At 41.0% G+C, this 20,342-nt stretch overlaps 1 protein-coding gene across 9 annotated transcripts in view; it reads right to left on the minus strand.

Annotated features, from left to right (window-relative positions):
• SGMS2 (sphingomyelin synthase 2) overlaps nt 1-20,342 on the minus strand; it is a 95,621-nt gene that overhangs the window by 14,999 nt on the left and 60,280 nt on the right. For 8 of the 9 annotated variants that reach the window (XM_027970825.3, XM_042251157.2, XM_060416811.1 and 5 more), the window contains 2 exons: nt 9,790-10,489; nt 6,152-6,269 (listed from right to left, as the gene is read on the minus strand). In XM_027970825.3, coding sequence (XP_027826626.1) covers nt 6,152-6,269; nt 9,790-10,244 — 573 coding nt within the window. In that variant the 5' untranslated portion in view covers nt 10,245-10,489. Of the gene's footprint in view, nt 1-6,151; nt 6,270-9,789; nt 10,490-11,291; nt 11,374-20,342 lie in introns of those variants that run through there. The other variant, XM_060416813.1, reaches the window with a different exon arrangement.

Here is a 20,342-nt window from a genome sequence, read left to right on the forward strand (position 1 = left end):
TCTTCTGCTCCTCAATCTCTCAATCCTGTCACTGCTATCTTAGACGTCAGAACACGCTCAGCATAAATGCCAAATAGAACTTCAAGAAAGGAAGTTTAAAACGAGGGAGAGAGGAGTTTTCTTGGAAAGAAAACTGCGGAAGGGACGGGTAACAGAGTTGAGATTAATGGATTATTTCCTGTGTGTGCGCATCCTCAGTCCGTTCAGTCATGTTCGACCCTCTGCGACCCCATGGCCTGTAGCCCGCCAGGCTCCTCTGTCCATGGGATTCTCCAGGCAAGAATACTGGAGTCAGCAGCCATTCCCTCCTCCAGGGGATCTTCCCAAACCAGGGATGGAACCTAGGTCTCCTGCAGAGAAGCCCTAGATCTGTTCTATTTCACTGGGACCTCCATCATACACCACTTAAAATTCTAGTTCCTCTTAATTTCCTCATTTTTTATACCATTCCATGCTATTTCTGAATATAGAGTTGAAGATGTAAAAAAGCAGAAAGAGAAGCATTGATCATAAGAGCCAAAACAGAGCTCAGTGTTCTCAAGGGTTCCTCCAACTGTGACCTTCACACACCATTTCCCCCCAAAATAACTTAGGTACAAAAGAGATCAACTTGGCTGCTGCCAAACCAGAAACCTTACCATCCATACATTCCCTTCAATTTAGAAAAGAGGTCCTCTGCACCTCTACAGCAAGAATAAGAGGGCAGCTTTCTCAGGAAAAGCAAAGTAGCTGTGCCAGCCCAATATTTCCTGTGGAAAAAGGGATTTGAAAACCTAAAGTATTTCATGCAGAGTCCTAATAACTAGGCCAACATCCATCTAAACACAACTGTTGGAACTCAGATGTGCCTGCAAACCAAAGCTTGGGTTGGTGGGATGGAGCAAATCATAACCTAAGCACTTCAACCCTAGGATGGAGAAGGAAGGAGGGCAACCAGAAAACTGCAAGTCAACGATTCTACCGAGGGCCTTTCACTGCAACGGCTTCTGTGACCACACCCAGCGCGTAACGAGTGACGTCAGGCATCAGTGGCCGGTCAGACAGCCTTCCAGAGCAAGTGGTTTCAGCACACAGAGTTCTGTCATTGCTCTCAGTCACTAAGGGCATTCTATAGAGTCAGCAGCAGAGGAGACAGGTATATTCTCTAACAGTTTTGCAACCACAAATCTAAGGAGCGCTGAAGCCGGAGGCTGGACCACATTCAAAATGCAATTCTGCTCCCTGTTCTGTCAAACCACGTCCTCTCTAGTCAAACAAACTGATGTGTGTTTGCTTTACTGAGCCACAATCTAGGCACCTAAAGCCTGCTGACGCTTCAGAAAGAGGCTCTGGGTCTTGACAACTGAACACAGGGGCTGATTAGCAAGGAGGTCCCTAGAGCTTCCTTGTGAGTCTTTGCATCTCAGTTATTCAGCAGTAACATTTGCTCTTGTGGCTTCTGAAAATTGTATGTTTTCCATAGAAGATAATCTCTAATTTACTTCTTTCTGTAATCATAGCAATTCATCCCTGTAAATCACACCTTTTACTAGGATGGGCTTGCCTTCTCTCCTGTGGCCATTTCCTCATTTAACCCACCACAATAACCCCTTAGAAGTATTTATTATGCCTCTGAACTTCTCCCATGCCTTAAATTAGTTTCACTAAAAATCAGCCAATGTTTAAATTCAATATGTACACTGTTTTAATTACACACACTTTCTGCCTTGATGGCTTTAGAAAATTAGAGCTTCTCAAACCACACCTATATTTGGTGAAGGAGACTGTTGATTTCTTTAGAACAACTCTATTTTTTCCCTCCACCTTGGACATCTGCTTAGTGTTCAGTAAAAAATGTTAGGCTTTACTCCCTTGCCCAGAAAGCACATGATTTGCACGTTTCCTTTTTTATAAACCAGGGCACACTGGAGTCTAAGATGATTAACAGCTCTCTTGAGAAATGATTCTACCTGGAGAAACTATAAATCCTGCTTACAATAGTCTCAGTATCCATTCTCACACTCTGTCTCAGGAAATGGGTGAATTTAATTCAGATGACCATTATATCTACTACTGTGGGCAAGAATCCTGCAGAAGAAATGGAGCTGCCCTCTTAGTGAACAGAAGAGTCCACAATGAAGTACTTGGGTACAGTCTCAAAAATAACAGAATGATCTCCAATCATTTCCAAGGCAAATCATTCAACGTAACAGTAATCCAAGTCTGTGCCCCAACCACTGAGGCCAAAGAAGCTAAAGTTGAATGGTTCTATGAAGACCTACAAGAACTCCTAGCACTAACACCAAAAAAATATATGTCCTTTTCATCATAGGGGACTGGAATGCAAAAGTAGAAAGTAAAGAGATACTTGGAGTAACAAGCCAGTTTGGCCTTGGAGTACGAAATGAAGCAGGGCAAAGGCTAACAGAGTTCTTCAAGAGAATAACACACTAGTCATAACCAACACCTTTGTCCAACAACACAAGAGACGACTCTCCACATGGACATCACCAGATGGTAAATACAGATATCACACTGATTATATTCTTTGTAGCCAAAGATGGAGAAGCTCTACACAGTCAGCAAAAACAAGACCTAGAGCTGACTATGGCTCAGATCATCGGTTCCTTATTGCAAAATTCAGAGTTAAATGGAAGAAAGTAGGGAAAACCACTAGGCCATTCAGGTAGGACTTAAATCAAATCCCTTGTGATTATACAGTGGAAGTGAGAAATAAATTCGAGGGATTAGATCTGGTAGAGAATGCCTGAAGAACTATGGACAGACGTTTGTAACACTGTATAGGAGGCGGTGACCAAAACTATCCCAGAAAAAAAGAAATATAAGAAGGTGAAGTGGTTGTCTGAGGAGAATTTTAAAATAGCTGAGGAAAGAAGAGAAGCAAAAGGTAAATGGAGAAAGGGAAAGACATACCCAGCTGAATGCAAAGTTCCAGAGAATAGCAAGGAGAGATAAGAAGGCTTTCTTCAATAAAAAATGCAAAGAAATAGAGGAAAACAATAGAATGGGAAAGACTAGAGATCTCTTTACAAAAACTGGAGATAACAAGGAACATTTAATGCAAGGGTAGGCGCAATAAAGGACAGATAATGGTAAGGACCTAACATAAGCAGAAGAGATTAAGAAAAGGTGGCAAGAATACACAGAGGAACTACACAAAAAAACATCTTAATGACCCAGATAACCATAGTGGTGTGATTCACTCACCTAGAGCCAAACATCCTGGAGCGTGAAGTCAAGTGGGCCTTAGGAAGCATTACGATGAACAAAGCTAGTGGACATGATGGAATTCCATCTGAGCTATTTAAAATACTAAAAGATGATGCTGTTAAAGTGCTGCACTCAATATGCCAGCAAATCTGGAAAACTGAGCGGTGGCACAGGACTGGCAAAGGTCAGTTCTCATGCCAGTCTCAAAGAAAGGCAATGGCAAAGTGTTCAAACTACCATATAATCGCACTCATTCCACACACCAGCAATGTAATGGTAAAAATCCTCCAAGCTAGGCTTCAGCAGTATGTGAACCAAGAACTTCAGAAATGCAAGCTGGGTTTAGAAAGAAAAGGCAGAGGAACCAGAGATCAAATTGCCAACATTTGTTTGATCACGGAGAAAGCAAGGGAATTCCAGAAAAAATCCACTTCTGCTTCATTGACTACGATAAAGCTTTTGACTGTGTGGATCAAAACAAACTGTGGAAAATTCTTAAAGATATGGAAATACCAGACCACCTTACCTATCTTATCTGTTTCCTGAGAAACCTGTATGATGATCAAGAAGCAACAGTTAGAAGTGGACATGAAACAATGGACAGCTTCAAAATTGGGAAAGGAGTATGTCAGGCTGTATATTGTCACCCTACTTATTTAACTTACATGCAAAGCACATTATGTGAAATGCCAGGCTGCATGAATCACAAGCTAGAATCAAGATTGCTGGGAGAAATATCAACAACCTCAGATACGCAGATGATAACAGTCTAATGGCAGAAAGTGAAGAGGGATTAAAGAGCCTCTTGCTGAGGGTGAAAGAAGAGAATGAAAAAGCTGCCTTAAAACTCAACATTCGAAAAACTAAGACCATGGCATCTGGTCCCATCACTTCATGGCAAATAGAAGCAGAAAAAGTGGAAGCAGTGACAGATTTTACTTTCTTGGGCTCCAAAATCACCGCAGACAGTGACTATGGCAATGAAATTAAAACACACCTGCTCCTTGGAAGGAAAGTTATTACAAACAAGGAGATCAGCCCTGGGATTTCTTTGGAAGGAATGATGCTAAAGCTGAAACTCCAGTACTGTGGCCACCTCATGCAAAAAGTCGACTCATTGGAAGAGACTCTGATGCTGGGAGGGATTGGGGGCAGGAGGAAAAGGGGACGAGAGAGGATGAAATGGTTGGATGGCATCACTGACTCGATGGACATGAGTCTGAGTGAACTCCGGGAGTTGGTGATGGACAGGGAGGCCTGGTGTGCTGCGATTCATGGGGTCGCAAAGAGTCGGACACGACTGAGTGACTGAACTGAACTGAGAGAGTGTATTAAAAATCAGAGACATCACTTTGTCGACAAAAGTCTATATAGTCAAAACTATGGTTGTTTTAGTAGTCAGGTACAGATGTAAGAGTTGGACCAAAAAGAAGGCTGAGTGGGAAAGAATGGCGGCTTTTGAACTGTGGTGTTGGAGAAGACTCTTGAGATTCTCTTGGACTGTAAACAAATCAAACCAGTCAATCCTAAAGGAAATCAACTCTGGATATTCATTGGAAGGACTGATGCTGAAGCTCCAATACTTTGGCCACTTGATGTGAAAAGCTGACTCACTGGAAAAGACCCTGATGCTGGGAAAGGTTGAAGGCAGGAGGAGAAGCAGGTGACAGAGGATGAGATGGTTGGATGGCATCACCAACTTGATGGACATGAGTTTGAGCAAGCTCTGGGAGATGGTGAAGGACAGGGAAGCCTGGAGTGCTGCAGTCCATGGGGCCGCAAAGAGGTAGATACGCCTTAGCAAATGAACAACAACAACAATCTGAGCAAAAGGCCACTCTGTCTTTCCAGTTACTAAAACCTCTGAGTTCATCCTTGATTTCTTTCTCTTAAACCCATGTCCAACTTATTAGTATATCCTGTCTGCTCTACCTTCAAAATATATCCCAAGTGGAATGACTTCTCCTCACTATCACAGTCACCACCAAGGTTCAAGTTCCTGCAGTGGGCTAAAGGTCCTGTGAAATATGTGGCTGCATCATCTCAACTTTTCACAACTCTGCTCAGCCACACAGGTCTCCCTGCTTTTCTGGAATACACCATGACGGTTATTTCCTTGTCCTGGAGTTCTCACCCCATCCACATGGCTCACTCCCTAAGCCTGGTTGGCTAAAAGCTTTCTTATTGAAGACGTTTTCCTGACCACTCTGTAAAGTAGTGTTGTCGTGTTTCAGCTGATCAGTCATGTCTGACTCTTTGCGATCCTATGGACTGCAGCCCACCAGGCTCCTCTGACCATGGGATTTCCCAGGCAAGAATGCTGGAGTGAGGGCCCATTTCCTTCTCCCCGGGATCTTCCCAACCCAGGGATGGCACCTACGTCTCCTGCATCAGCAGACAGATTCTATACCACTGGGCCGTGGAGGAAGCCTATATAAAATATAGTACCTACCCTCACAGTCCCTTTCACCCTTTACTCAGCTTTATTTATTTTACTCACCCTTAATCCAACTGACAGCTATTTGACCCACCACCATGTAACAAGTTATGACTTTATTTATTCATTGCTGTTCTTCCATAAGAATATACATTCTCAGAGGAGGAGAACTTCATTTTGGTCATTGCTATCATACAGTGCCTGGGATACAACAGGAACTTAATACTTCCAAAATGACTGGATGAATGAGAAAATGAAAAGGCGAAAAAAGCAGAGTCCAAAACCCGGCAGTAACTTCCGGGTAGCAGAAAATAAAAGTTTTATGCACAAAGACATACATTTTATTACCACATTTTCATTTCTCCCCCACAAAATCTAAAGCAAAGCAGAAAATGTGCTAGATTTCAGTTAACATGTATGAGTGTGTCTAGGAGAACAAATAACAGAGAGCAGGTGCCCAATCACTGCTTAACGTCCTCTAAAGGGTAATTCGGAGGGGCTTACCTTTGGAGCACACTGGAAATGCATTCCAGGCACCGGGAGGGTAGTGACATACATTGTGATACAGCGATATAGGTATAAAGTTCCAATGATAAAAAAGAATCTGCGCCCCACTATTGACCTAAGGGAAAAATAGGGATGGGAAAAAATAGGTTTACTGGGGCTTTCTGATCCTAAAGGCAATATAAAATAAGGTTTAACAGAATAAAAAATATCTGCAGTTTTCTGAACTAAAGATTCACATACCGTGATCAGTCTAGGTGGGTTGGGCCCCAAAGGTGTGATGAATCTCTGGTGAGTTAAAGCAGTTTAAAGGTTAAATAACCACCACTCCTTAAAAAAGCACTCTTTGCCAGAGAATTCAATGAACCTCTCTATGTTGTCAGTCAACCCACTGCATTAATAAGCCCTCTCTCAGGAACACAGCACAGGTATAAGCGAGCCACAGCCACAGAGGAATTTAGTAATGAGCTAAGGTGATACTACATAATTGGGCACATAGGGAAATGGGACAACTCATTTAACCTAAGTTATATAAGCAAGGGTTATTTGGGGACCATCCAAAAATATTCTGACAACTTCGGCATGAACTATTTTGTCTATGACTATAGAGATTTTCAGAGAATTATATTTTGAAGACGGTCAAAGGGTCCTCGTGCATTTAAGGATATTTAAGAGTGAAGCTGTAAATTTCACCCTTATTTTATGCATTCTTGATGAAAAGAGGCAAAAAAAAGCCACAAGTCCTTTTTCCCTTTGTATGTTTTGGTGGAGACAGCTGTCTTGACTAACATTAGTCCTGTCCTTTGCCCTCTGAGTCCTTAGTCTGAGGCAGTGGTTCCTAGAAGCTGGCTCTGAGCACCCTGTCTCCAAAGGGAAAGGCTTTCCCTGTCTGCACCACTGCTTCATGGGTTCCTGAATGGGCATGGGAAGTTCTGAAGATGGGACTTCCCTAGTGGCCCAGGGGCTAAGACTCCTTGCTCCCAATGCAGGGGGTCTGGGTTCGATCCCTGATCAGGGAACTAGATCCCACATGCTGCAACTAAAGCTCCTGCATGCCACAACTAAGACCCAGGACAGCCAAATAAATATTTTTCAGAAAATTAAAAAAAAAAAAAGAGTTCTGAAGATGGCCCTGCTGTGCAGTCAGAGATGGGTCTATAAACTCTGGGCTCTGGGGATTAAGACATGGGTGAGACCCACAAAGCCCTTAGAATTACTAGTTGTAACTTTCCTAGCACATACAATATATTACTCCAGGTCCCCCATTTTCAGAGCTCTCAAACTTCCCAAACCAGATCTTCCCAAAGATCTCTGGAAAAACAGACAGTTCCAGGCATGTGGCATATTTTAAGTTTTCTCTGAGACTGCAATCTGCTGTGGATCAAGGTCTAATTCAGGTAACTGTTGGGACTTCTAATTTAAAGAATTATGTACAGATATAATTTTAGCTGTCTGTCTCCAAGAGCTATTTTAAGAAGATTCCAGGGTTTCTGGGATCAAAATATATAGAGAAAAACCACCTTGACTAGTTGATGAAAGCATTTATTTATTGCAAGGCATTTCTTTCAAAGGCTTACTATTCTACCATTGCCTTTACTAGTACTAAAAAGGAACAGGTGATAAACACTGCTGACTGTCTCCATTTGGTTAAGTGAAAAACTATCCTCCCTTTGATTCAACCCCAGGCTCAAAAGGAGCGCTGATTTGTGCTCCATGCTGTTAGACACGGTGAAGTAATAAGCAGGAATTATTATGAGTCGATTATATTCACTCCAGTATTCACAGTTCAGCAGTACTCAGAACAGAAAATTAACTTAGAGGTGAAATATGCACTCTGCAGTCTTATTTAGTTTAAGAACTACTGCCAATTATTTTTTCCCCCATCGCTTTGAAGGTGCTCTTAAGTGAGAGAGTGAGAGTACAAGTAGAATTTTTTATTCAGCTGGAATGTGCAAAACAAGTTATAAAAAGTACTCTACCAGTTACTAAAATGTTAGATCCAAATCTACCTGAAAAAGGAAAATTAGTGCGATTTTCCCCAGCAAGTTTTTGCTGGTGGACTGTGACCAAAACAGTGGATGCTATTAAAATGCATGGCTGGCTTGTGTGACTTCAAGTTTTGATGTGGTAGAACCAAAGATGGCCATGGAAAGGCAGGTTAACAACAATCCTCTGGATGAACATTCAAACACAGCAAAATGGTACTTCGGGCTGGAAGCCAGCTGCTAACCAGACCCTGGGACATTTCTATTTTCACGGACATACACGAATGAAACTTTGCTCTGAAATAAAAGAGAGCAAATACCTTTGGCCTGAGCAGTCTCTCTTATAGTGTGTCCATTCCAGACACTGAAAAGAAAAACGCTAAAAGTTTTTTAGCTTTTAGCATGAAGCATGTCATAACCAACACCTTCTGTAAAAAGTTCTAAGACAATTGACAGCTACATGATTCACTTATACATATTGAGAGAAATATTTTATTTACAAGAAAATGCTCAGGAATGACTTCAGTTTGTGGAACAAGTTTTCAAAAATTGCAAACTTGATGTAGAACTCTTCAGCAAAGATAGATTGAACTCTTCAAATCTCAAAGCAACAACCAATTGAAAAAATAATACAGCATAAATTCTCTCTTCAAAAAATGATCTTGTGGCATTAACCCTGAAATCCTATTTGACTCTGAAGTGTATTGAATATATTAGCATATATCATACTTTTAAAAGCCTTGTTTGTGGGCAATGTTTTGACCAAATTTAAATTTGTGACTTAATTACTAGAATCTTAGCAGAGAAAACATCTGAATAATGGCTGAGAAGAAAAGAGGAACTGAGCCCCCCCCTCCTTTTTTTTTAAATGGGCTAGCAGTCTGAATTCACAGGGAAACAGAAATAACCACTTCAGAGCTTTGTCCTATTTTTAAGTGTCTTCAAAGCAAAAGTACCTGGCTTACTACACTTCCTGATTTCTGCTATTCTAAACAGGGAAGACTGAAGCCAGTGAACTGGCTGCTCCTTTGTGATGGCGTGAGGAAACTAGAAGGCCTGTTTACTACAGGTATGTAAGACCTGAACTGCATGGACCCAGGTCTAAATGCAGTTTATTAAGCAAACTCTTGTGGTTGAATTGCTAATAGGCAAATGGAAAAGAAATGTAAAATCTGAGAACTCTTGAAGAGAGGCAAACCTCAAAGCCTGCTGTGATTGACTGTAGACCAATATAGTCATCACATTCTGAGTAACAGCCGACTACTTTCCCCACCTGTCAAGAGCCTGGAATAACACGAGCATGATGAAGTGACTGTATTCCTTTCCAAGCCTCTTAATGTACCATGCACATACCATAGTGCCAAGTTGCTTGAAATCAGAACTGCACCTTAAATTTACAAGCTTTGAGTCATCCACCACAGCATTTCTGTACCTTCATACACACCTGCCACTTCCATACAGTTGCTCAATAAATGCTGATGGAATAATGACTGGATTTACTCAAGGTTGTAGATCTTTCTATCTCTTCATCAAGCGCCTGGATAAGACTGAAGTTATCAGATAGAACCAAGAAAGAGCATTTCGATCACACATCTACTCACTTAAATATAAACTCCCATGGCAAACCCCCAAAACATGTTAGACCTTACTTACTTGTATCTCAAAAACAGCCACTGGGTGATCCATAATCCAACTAATATAATCCCATTTATTTCTGATACAGAAAATGCCCATTTCACCCGATCTATGTAATCAAAAAACTTGTCTGGGAGTGGAGGGCTGAGTTCCTTGGGAGGGACCCTCTCGTGCACAACCGTGATCATGACGGTTGTCAGGACGAGGTTGAAAAGAGCGTACACGAAAGCAATGCCCGTTTTCCACCACTCGAGGGGAAACTTGTTCCTCGCTTCTGTGGGCATAGCAATTTGGATATAGTCTGGGTACTTTTTGGTGCCTTTCCGCAACCCATTGGATAAGCTCTTAGGTTTGTTGTTGCCATTTCTGTTCTCTTCCTCGACAGGCTCAGGAGGTCTCGTGTAAGTGTCTGCAGGGTCGTTGGTTCGATTTTCCATATGCTCCTCAAGTTTTGCTGTCTCTATGATATCCATTGTCCCCTGGTCTTCAGGTCAAAAAGGAGATGGTAAAGTTCTTGTTCTTTGCGGAAACTCGACTTTTTCTAATCCTTCTATTTCCAAGATCAACATGGACTCTTAAGACTGATCTTGTTTCCTAGTGTAAAACATAGATGGTCTCCATCTCTCTAGTGTTCCTCCTGGGCCACCATCTGCTATACGTTTACCACTTTCAGGAAAGGACGCCAATTTTCTTTCCCCCAAAGATGTTACTATCCCACCTGGAAAAACAAAACAGAACTCTGTTCAGAAACCGTGCTTGTCCACTTGCCAACCATCCAAAACAAAAACATTATCAAAATAAGGAAATAAATACCAAAGCCATTTGCTTTATAAATATATCGTCAGAACATAGTTAAAAGCTGCTGAGATGGAGTTTATTTATAAAACACTGAGTTGTTTCATCTCGGAATTCTTCTCTTTTTGAGCTGATTTCAGTATAAATAGGAACATTCTAATAAACAATTCCTTTTCAATTTCTTTAAATAAAAGTCAGGACCCAGCATTGCAAACACTTCATCAGACAGTATCACTTGTTGCTAACCATGAAGTCATAATAAGCCAGAACCTCCCCAGAGATCATATCATTCCTTCCTAACACGGCATCTTCTCTATGAAGCTTAAAGAATAAAAAACTGTGATGAGTTGCTTACATGTATGGAGTAATTGTTACTCTGTGAATTTGTCGACTTTCTATGTTCATAGTAATCTTTAAGTGACTACTTTTCCGAACACATTCAAGATATTTTAAACGGTACTAACTATGTTTATCCTTTTACAGTCAGAGATTCACACCATACAGAAGAAACGCTGACAGCCTACAAAATAACACAGTGAAAAGATACCAAAGCCTTACTAGCTATGTCTCATTTAGGGAGCAAGTTATACTGGTTTCTGCAAGAAGAAAATAATTTACTACAACCAACATGGTGAATTAGTAACTGAGAACATTTCCATGCAGCCATCATAATTTCTGTCCGACAATAGAAGCGGGCACCCAGAGGACCAGCTCAGAGGACTTACCCACCAGGACACCAGGGACGAGAGGTGCTCTCTGCTTGAAGCTCCACAGGCCCCAAAGAGCAGAGACGCCTCTCCACAGCACAGAGCACCACAGCACCACCTCTTTTATATGGGCCAGCAATACAGCTCCAGCTGTTCTCAATTTAGGAAAGCAGTATTTTCGTCCTGCTGTAGATCCCAGCCACCTGAAGAGGCTTCCAAACCTCGTAATTAGTCCCCTCGCAGAGGACACTGCACAACTTAAGCACAAGCTTTTGCATTTTAAAGACCTCCCTTTCAGAGTGACCTCAGGGGGTGGAAATTGGGAGGAGGAAAAAAAAGTGATGACAGCCAAGCCTTTATTTAACGAAACTGCAAGGAAAGAAAGTTAAAATGGCACAGATGGTATGGACAGGCAGTATTTGTTGACAGCTGTGAATGGCAAACAGATCAACCAGAAATGTTTACTGTGCACCTAAATGTCCCAACACTGAGGGATACGTACGGGCAAATAAAAAGAAGTTAAAAAAAAAAATACACGCCAACCAGAATGCCACCCAAAGAGCTCAAAGTCTAACTGAAGAGGCAGAACTGAAGTGATGAAGCTTTGAAGACTGACTGGCATATTGCAAGAAGGAGGAGGAGGTGGATGGCTAGATCAGAATGTAGCTCTAGTTGTGTTCCCAAAGACGTGTCCACAGAAAGGCGCTGTCCATTTCCGAAGAAGTGAAAGCAAGAGGAAAGTTAGCCTGGCAGGGCTAGGAGGATCACTAAGAGATGGAGATCCGCTGAGAGCAAGTACCCCTCACCTTTCTCCTGGCCCTGGGAAAAGCCTCCAGATACTAAGGCATCAGAGCAGCGTGAGAAAGGACCAGGGCCCCTCTCTCTGCAGAGAGACTCTCTGCAGTGCCCTGGCTCAGTGTTGTGGGAAGACTAGGTATAACGAAGAGGTGCCTCAGTAAGGTATTTTCCAAAACAAACCATCAACACCATGGACAACTACTTCTAATGGAGGTACGGAAGCACTAGGTCAGCCATCACTTGCTTCTTTTTGCCAACTTCAGGCTACACCACTCATAGCATCTGGCCAAACTATCATCCAAATTCCATCCAACTTCACTACTCCACAACTGCTCTGAGTTTGATGTTTGTAGGGGAAAGAAGCTTGTAATTTTGAAACCCAGGTCCACTCTAGTAGATACAGATGGTCCTTAAAAGGTAGCTACCTAATTCTGGAACATAGAATGTAGAACAGAATAGTTGCCTTTTTTTTTTTTTTTTAATTTTAAAGAGGAAGCATCCAGCTATCTACCTACTGGGACAAGTGTGAGAATGACTGAAATAATTAATCATAAAGAGCTTTGTGCTCCTGGGAGGAAGAGCACTCTGTGAGTACAAAGCCTGTTTATTGTCATTAGTGGCAGGATTGATGTTTTCCTTGGGGTTTCATTAAGAAGATTAAACATACAAAGCACATCATCATGTGTCAGCCAATCTTGGGACGCGCAGTGTTCATCATCACGATGATCATTACAACATACTCATTCCCACGGTGAGACTTTCCTACCAGCAAGTATCTGGAAAGTGACAAGAACCACAGCGGTTCCTTCTGAGGCTGGCAACCCCATTAGGTCATTTGTTTAGGGTATACTCCGCCAGAGCACAAGCAGATGAGAAGCTTTCCAAGTCTTCTTCCATTGCAAAATACTGCAAGTTAGTCTAGATAATATTTTAAAAGTTTAAGATCCCTATAGACTAATCTTGCTTTTGAAGGCAAGTGCAAAACTCAGAAACTGTTAGTACAGTAACCTCGCTTTGCTAGGGCTTTTTTTTTTTTTCTTTAAGAACAAAGTATGATTTACTCCAGAAATACAAGCTTGCGAATTAGGAAATGATTATAATTTGTATTTTACTAAATACAAAGAAATGTAAACCAAAAAAAAAAAAATAAATGTAAACCAAAAAGATATGATCATCTTGAGTGATGTTTAAAAGGCACTGATAAAATTCAGTATCCACTTGATTTGGGGGGGTAGAAAGCACTCAACAGTAGGAACAAAAGTATATATATACAGCTATGCTCTTTCAATGCCAAAATCACAATTTTAGCTGTGTAATATGTGTTCTAATATCTAGCGGGAAAAAACATCCTATACTTTTCATCCCTAAGGGAACTTCAGGATCTGTCAAATTATAAGAAAATACATACTTTTGCTTATATGTTTTATTTTACCTCTATTATACCATAAAGGGTTTGATCTTACCATATTAAAATACATTAATCACTTTCTCTTAATAATCCCAGTAGTATTTTTCAATAGTAATTTGACAAAATGATTCTATGCTTCATCAAGGAGTAAAAATGGGAGCAGCAGCAGCTTTGTATCAGTAGATATTGCATTACACAACTAATATTGGGGCAATGGCACCCAGTTATTCTATTTCGGGAATTTATCCCAAGGAAATAAGGATGTACATAAAATATTTCCACAAGTATGCTTTCAATACATCTACAAGCAGAAAATGGAAACACTCTAATATCCAACAATAGGGAGTTAAATAAATTACAGCCATCATAATATACTTAACATACTGTATTTGGATACAGTAACTACCAAACTGTGAGACAAGTCTATAAATTCTATAGAAGAAGGATGCAGTATTGAATTAGGTACAGATTTAGATCTGGATAAGTGTAGAGGGCTTCCCTGGCAGTTCAGATGGTATTGAATCTGCCTATAACACAGGAGACCCCAGTTCGATTCCTAGGTTAGGAAGATCCCCTGGAGAAGGGATAGACTACGTACTCCAGAATTATTGAGCTTCCCTGGTGGCTCAGATGGTAAAGAATCTGCCCACAATGTGGAAGACCTGGGTTCAATCCCTGGGATGGGAAGATCCCCTGGAGGAGAGCATGGCAACCCACTTCAGTATTCTTGCCTCAGTAATTCCTATCAGAGGTTCAGTTCAGTTCAGTCGCTCAGTCATGTCTGACTCTTTGCGACCCCATGAATCGCAGCACGCCAGGCCACCCTGTCCATCACCAACTCCTGGAGACCACCCAGACTCACGTCCATCGAGTCAGTGATGCCATCCAGCCATCTCATCCTCTCTCGTCCCCTTCTCCTCCTGCCCCCAATCCCTCCCAGCATCAGAGTCTTTTCCAATGAGTCAACTCTTCTCATGAGGTGGCCAAAGTACTGGAATTTCAGCTTCAGCATCAGTCATTCCAATGAACATCCAGGACTGATCTCCTTTAGGATGGACTGGTTGGATCTCCTTGCAGTCCAAGGGACTCTCAAGAGTCTTCTCCAACACCACACTTCAAAAGCATCAATTCTTCAGCGCTCAGCCTTCTTCACAGTCCCACTCTCACATCCATACATGACCACTGGAAAAACCAAAGCCTTGACTAGACGGACCTTTGTTGGCAAAGTAATCTCTCTGCTTTTCAATATGCTATCTAGGTTGGTCATAACTTTTCTTCCAAGGAGTGAGCGTCTTTTAATTTCATGGTCTACCAAAGATGGAAAAGGAGCAATGTGACAGAGGTTCAAGGCTTGAAGAAAAGGTGCAAGTGTGAGTCTCATGACTCACTCCCAGTTCTGATCTGAGGCTCCCGGCCAGCATTCCACAGAGGAGACTAAGCACAGACATGTGCTCCAGTCAATAGGCTAAGAAGCACATTGCTTGTTAAAGTTGTATGTTGACCTGGTTGTACATTTGGAGTGGTTAAAAAGATAAGATGTATTAAGTGTGTAAATACAGTTTAAAAGTTAAGGAAACTTATTGAAGTCTATATGTGGGTTTCAATGTTTAAAAAGATGTAATCTGTTGAAGATAGAGGTTAAACACTGACCAAAGAGAATGTGTTGCTAACATCCTCAAATTACAATTATGAATGAAAGAGACTTAGATGTTGCTTAAAGGCTTAAGAATAACAAGGTTTTGAAACAGAGTTGAATGATCAATGGAAACAAAAGAGCTGATGAGTTTCTTAACAGACTACTAAAGCTTTACCAGCCCTTAAAAAAGAAAACCCAGGGGGCTTCCCTGGTGGTTCAGTGTAAAGAGGCTGCCTTCCAATATAGGAGACACAGATTCAATCCCTGATCCTGGAAGATCCCACATGCTGCAGAGCAACTAACGCCCTGCCCCACAGTTACTGAGCTTGTACTCTGGAGCCTGGGAGCTGCAACTACTGAGCTCACATGGGCAACTACTGAAGCCTGTGCACCCTAGAGCCTGTACTCCACCAGAGAAGCCACCACAGTGAGAAGCCTGAACACAACAATTAGAGAGTAGCCTGTGCAGCAACCAAGACCTGGCATGGAAATCAATCAATCAATAGATAAAATTTTAAAAAGAAAAAAAAAAACCCCAATTGTCACCATAAAGCCATGAAAAAGTCAAGCTGTAGAATAAAACAAACACAATATAATAGTTTCCAAATATGTGTCAGGCACTGTGCTTTGGGCATTATATAATTAATCCTTAGAACAACATTAGGAAATATTTTTAAACATTTATTTATTTGGCTGTGTTGGGTCTTAGTTGCGGCACACGGCTCTCCCTTGCGTGACTCGGGATCTTTCAGCGTGGCACACGGACTCTCTAGTGATGGCAAGCAGCCTCAGGGGTTGTGGCACGTGGGCTCCAGCATGCACAGGGAGCATGCAGCTTAGCTGCTCTGGGGCACGTGGGATCTTAGTTCCCCGACCAGAGATCGAACCTACCAAACCTACCCTGCATTGCAAGGCGGTTTTCTCAACCGCGGGACCACCAGGGAAATCCCAGGAAATATTTAAAAAAAAAAGAAATTGAGACCATGTGAAATGCTCAAGGTCAGACAGGGAGGAAGTGGCAGAGCTCAGATCTGAACCAAGAATTCGATCTCAGGAGTCCCTGTTCTGTCACAGAGGTCAACAATATAGTCAGTGAAAAAGATCGAGACAATCAATTACAAGGTTTTTTTTTTTAAAAAAGGAGAGAGGCATAAACACATTGGAAAGTCTCCAGATAATATGGCATTTTTAAATCTCTATAATTTTGAAAAAATTAATATAAACTTAGAAAAAAAATTTAATATATAAATCACCCCTCTTGAGGGGAGAGGGGAGGAGCATGTGAAGTATTTCCCTGTTATCCATATTTCCCTTTTAATCATAATTACCGTAGCAAACACACCACTATATTAAATTTATATTATAGATATATTGCTATGTTAACAGGATCCCAGCTGAGCTAAGAAATTTTACACCTATAAAAGTTTTTTCAGAAACCAAGACATCTTAGCTTTTCCTTACTAACATTCTTAGAGCTTAATTTACTTGTAAAAATCCTCCTGCCTAAAATGGATAGGGATTAGTTAGTATGATTACAGAACAAGGGTGCCTTATGAGTCATGGCATCCTATTTCAAAAATGCCCATAAAATTTGCTAAATATTTTTACTAACAAGTTCTTGAAAACTGAAAAGAAGACCCACTATTTAATTAAAAAAAAATGATCATGTATATTTGTGAAATACTTTCCCAACAAAAGTTACATGGAAAGGCATCCAGACCCTTATAGGTCCCACATCTGTATAAGAGTACAGATTTAAATCAGGGAAACAGGCAGGCCTAGAAGGTAGCTTTGTGACACTATTCTGAGAATGAACTGGGAAAAAAGACTTAATTAAAAAGAAGAATTAAAAAAGCAGCTACTATGATGACTGTAATTCTGAACTTGGGGAGAGTGATGCTTGGGTAGAGAACAAACATTTTGATTTCTGGTACTAATTTGCTATCCCACACTAAAATGCAGATGACACCACCCTTATGGCAGAAAGTGAAGAGGAACTAAAAAGCCTCTTGATGAAAGTGAAAGAGGAGAGTGAAAAAGTTGGCTTAAAGCTCAACATTCAGAAAACGAAGATCATGGCATCCGGTCCCATCACTTCATGGGAAATAGATGGGGAAACAGTGGAAACAGTGTCAGACTTTATTTTGGGGGCTCCAAAATCACTACATATAGTGATTGCAGCCATGAAATTAAAAGATGCTTACTCCTTGGAAGAAAAGTTTGACCAACCTAGATAGCATATTCAAAAGCAGAGACATTACTTTGCCAACTAAGGTCCATCTAGTCAAGGCTATGGTTTTTCCAGTGGTCATGTATGGATGTGAGAGTTGGACTGTGAAGAAGGCTGAGCACCGAAGAATTGATGCTTTTGAACTGTGGTGTTGGAGAAGACTCTTGAGAGTCCCTTGGACTGCAAGGAGATTCAACCAGTCCATTCTGAAGGAGATCAACCCTGGGATTTCTTTGGAAGGAATGATGCTGAAGCTGAAACTCCAGTACTTTGGCCAGCTCATGTGAAGAGTTGACTCATTGGAAAAGACTCTGATGCTGGGAGGGATTGGGGGCAGGAGGAGAAGGGGACGAGAGAGGATGAGATGGCTGGATGGCATCACTGACTCGATGGACATGAGTCTGAGTGAACTCCGGGAGATGGTGATGGACAGGGAGGCATGGTGTGCTGCGATTCATGGGGTCGCAAAGAGTCGGACACGACTGAGGGACTGAACTGAACTGAACTGAACTAAGATACACTAGACAACTTTAGTTCTATAACTAGTTGTTATAAGAGGAAGACTCAGCCTAGCAGTGGTGGTTGCTGGTGGGAATGGAGAGAGACTGCAAATAGGCTGCCATTTTCCTTTTGGGGCAATGGAAATGTTCTAAAATCAGATCATGATGGTGGCTGCTCAATTCTGTAAATTTACTAAAAATCATTCAATTATATGCTTAAAACACATACATTTTATAGAATGAAAGTCATAACTCAATTAAGCTTTACTCTTTAAAAAAAAAAAAAACCCATAGCCCATCAAGACACATAATTTCTAAAGAATTAGAAACCAAAGACTATGTTCTGTTCTGTTATTATATATTCCAGGCTCACTTAACCCTTTAAAGTGTTGTTATTTACCAGCTGAGCACTTCCTCAGCAGTGACTGAAATAACATACAATTTAAAGTTTTCTATAGACAGGATCAAGAACCAGCCAATAAAATGCAAACTGTTTAACAAAATTTGTGCAAACTGTGCTCCAAAAATAAACTGGTAAGTAAATAAGATGAAGTGACAAAAAACAGATGGGTTTTCTAACAGAATTCATCAAACTTTACTACGAGTTGGATCTCCAGGGGGAAAAGTGAGGGTCTGTTTTCTCTCTCACTATTTAAAAAAAATTGGTCCCTTTAACTAGCGAGGTAGTTTAATACTTGTTGAAATGAATATTTATTGACACAGAGCAAATATTAGCTGTGCAAATTTGAAAACAATAAATTTGGACTCAGAGTATTTCACAAGAAGTGATCATCTGGGGTCTGTCCACAGGGCAGAGCAGCACTCGGCCAGCAGTAACTGTTTCTGATGTCATTCAGTTTGATAGAATAAAGTACCTTCACTAAAATCTGCTGTGCAAAGTGTTCCATAGGATGTTTTCAATCTCGTCTTCTATTTCTTGTCCATCTTTTTATTTATGGCCGGAGAATTCCAAAGATTAGATCCAATTCCAGGAGAGGAATCATAGAGGTGGAGTCCCAGGGAAAGACAGTTTTAACAATCCCCGGTACATTGTAGAACATGTGATAACAAGGAAAATGAATGAACAAAAGCGTAAATAAAGGAATGAGCAAGTAGATGGACAGACTGGATAAGTAATCAGACAGACAGATAAGACCCTGAAGATAGAAGACGGCTATAAAACAAGGTCCAAAGCTAGGGAATGTTTCAAATAATCCTCTACGTTTCTTGGGGATATACTCTAAATCAGAGGTTCTCAGAGTTAAGGGGTGGAGTGGGGGAACACATGTTTTTCCCAAATACTGGATGATGTCTGCCCCAAGCCCCTTTCCCCACCTCCATTCCTGATACATCTGGGAGTTCAGAGAATTTCTGGAGGGTGAGGGTCAGTGGGCTTTCCAGGTGGGTTCTCCCTCCTTTGCCTGTGTGTCTGCAGGGTTTAGAAGAAAGAACCAGGCAGGAAACTTCTGCTTCCCACCCCTTTATGTATTTACAGCCCGCATGATAAACCCAGGACCCTGGAGAATAAGTAAAGAGGGCCGAAAGCTGGTATTTGTGGTAAAATGCTTACATCTACTGCAGCAGGCAAGCAAAACACCTTCCTGATAATTTAAACAGACATTTGTACCTTTAACAACCTGAACCGTGATTCTATTAATTTCTGAGCAACCCTGTCCAAGAGGTGTTTGGCCAGAGAATTATTCCACGCTAACTGGTACCACCTGTTCCCTGTTTAATGGTCAAACAAAAGTCGAAGGCTCGGGCTTAGGAGAAACACCCTGGGGGCTGTATCAGAAAGGTTAACGCTAACAGCCTAACTGAACAACAGTGGTAATTATCTGCTGCTTCATCTCTAGCTTCCGTATATACCCCAAAGATTTACACACCTAGAAACTGATTCCCGTAGGTTTTAATAATTATTACTCTGTAGTAGGAGTCTGCACAGATTACCTACTCTAGTGTGAGGTTTCTAAAACTCATTAAAAAAAATTCCATTTAATATTTTCAAAAGAGAGTGGAACTTACATTTTCTTCTAACCCTGGCTGGTCTAGGAGCAAAGCAGAAGCTGGGTCTAACAGCTTAACCTTATACAGTCTAAAACATATATTTTCTAAGCCATACTAGAGATCTCATTCTAAATGAATAAATAGATCACAAAGTCAACAGCAATTTCTTTGTCAACATCAACAACAACAAACTTTCTAGATTTGGAAGCGTAGTCTCGTACACTAGGAAAATTGTGAGAAGAAAAAAAGAACAGTTTCTTCAAAATAATTTCATAACTTTTTCCTTTAATAAAGCTCCTTTACCACATGCCTTTCAGATTATTTTAAAATATACCTTTTGATTTCTTCCTTTACCATGTCGTGACCAAACTTGGTGTCTGTTTTATACAATTTCAAAAAGTTTGCATAAAATAATTAACAGGCTATTTAAATGAGTATTAAAAAAACTGACATCTTGGAACTTTGCTTGATGTTTATGAATACATTAGAA

Source organism: Ovis aries, chromosome 6 (genome assembly GCF_016772045.2).
Source record: "Ovis aries strain OAR_USU_Benz2616 breed Rambouillet chromosome 6, ARS-UI_Ramb_v3.0, whole genome shotgun sequence".
NCBI classification, from domain to species: domain Eukaryota; kingdom Metazoa; phylum Chordata; class Mammalia; order Artiodactyla; family Bovidae; genus Ovis; species Ovis aries.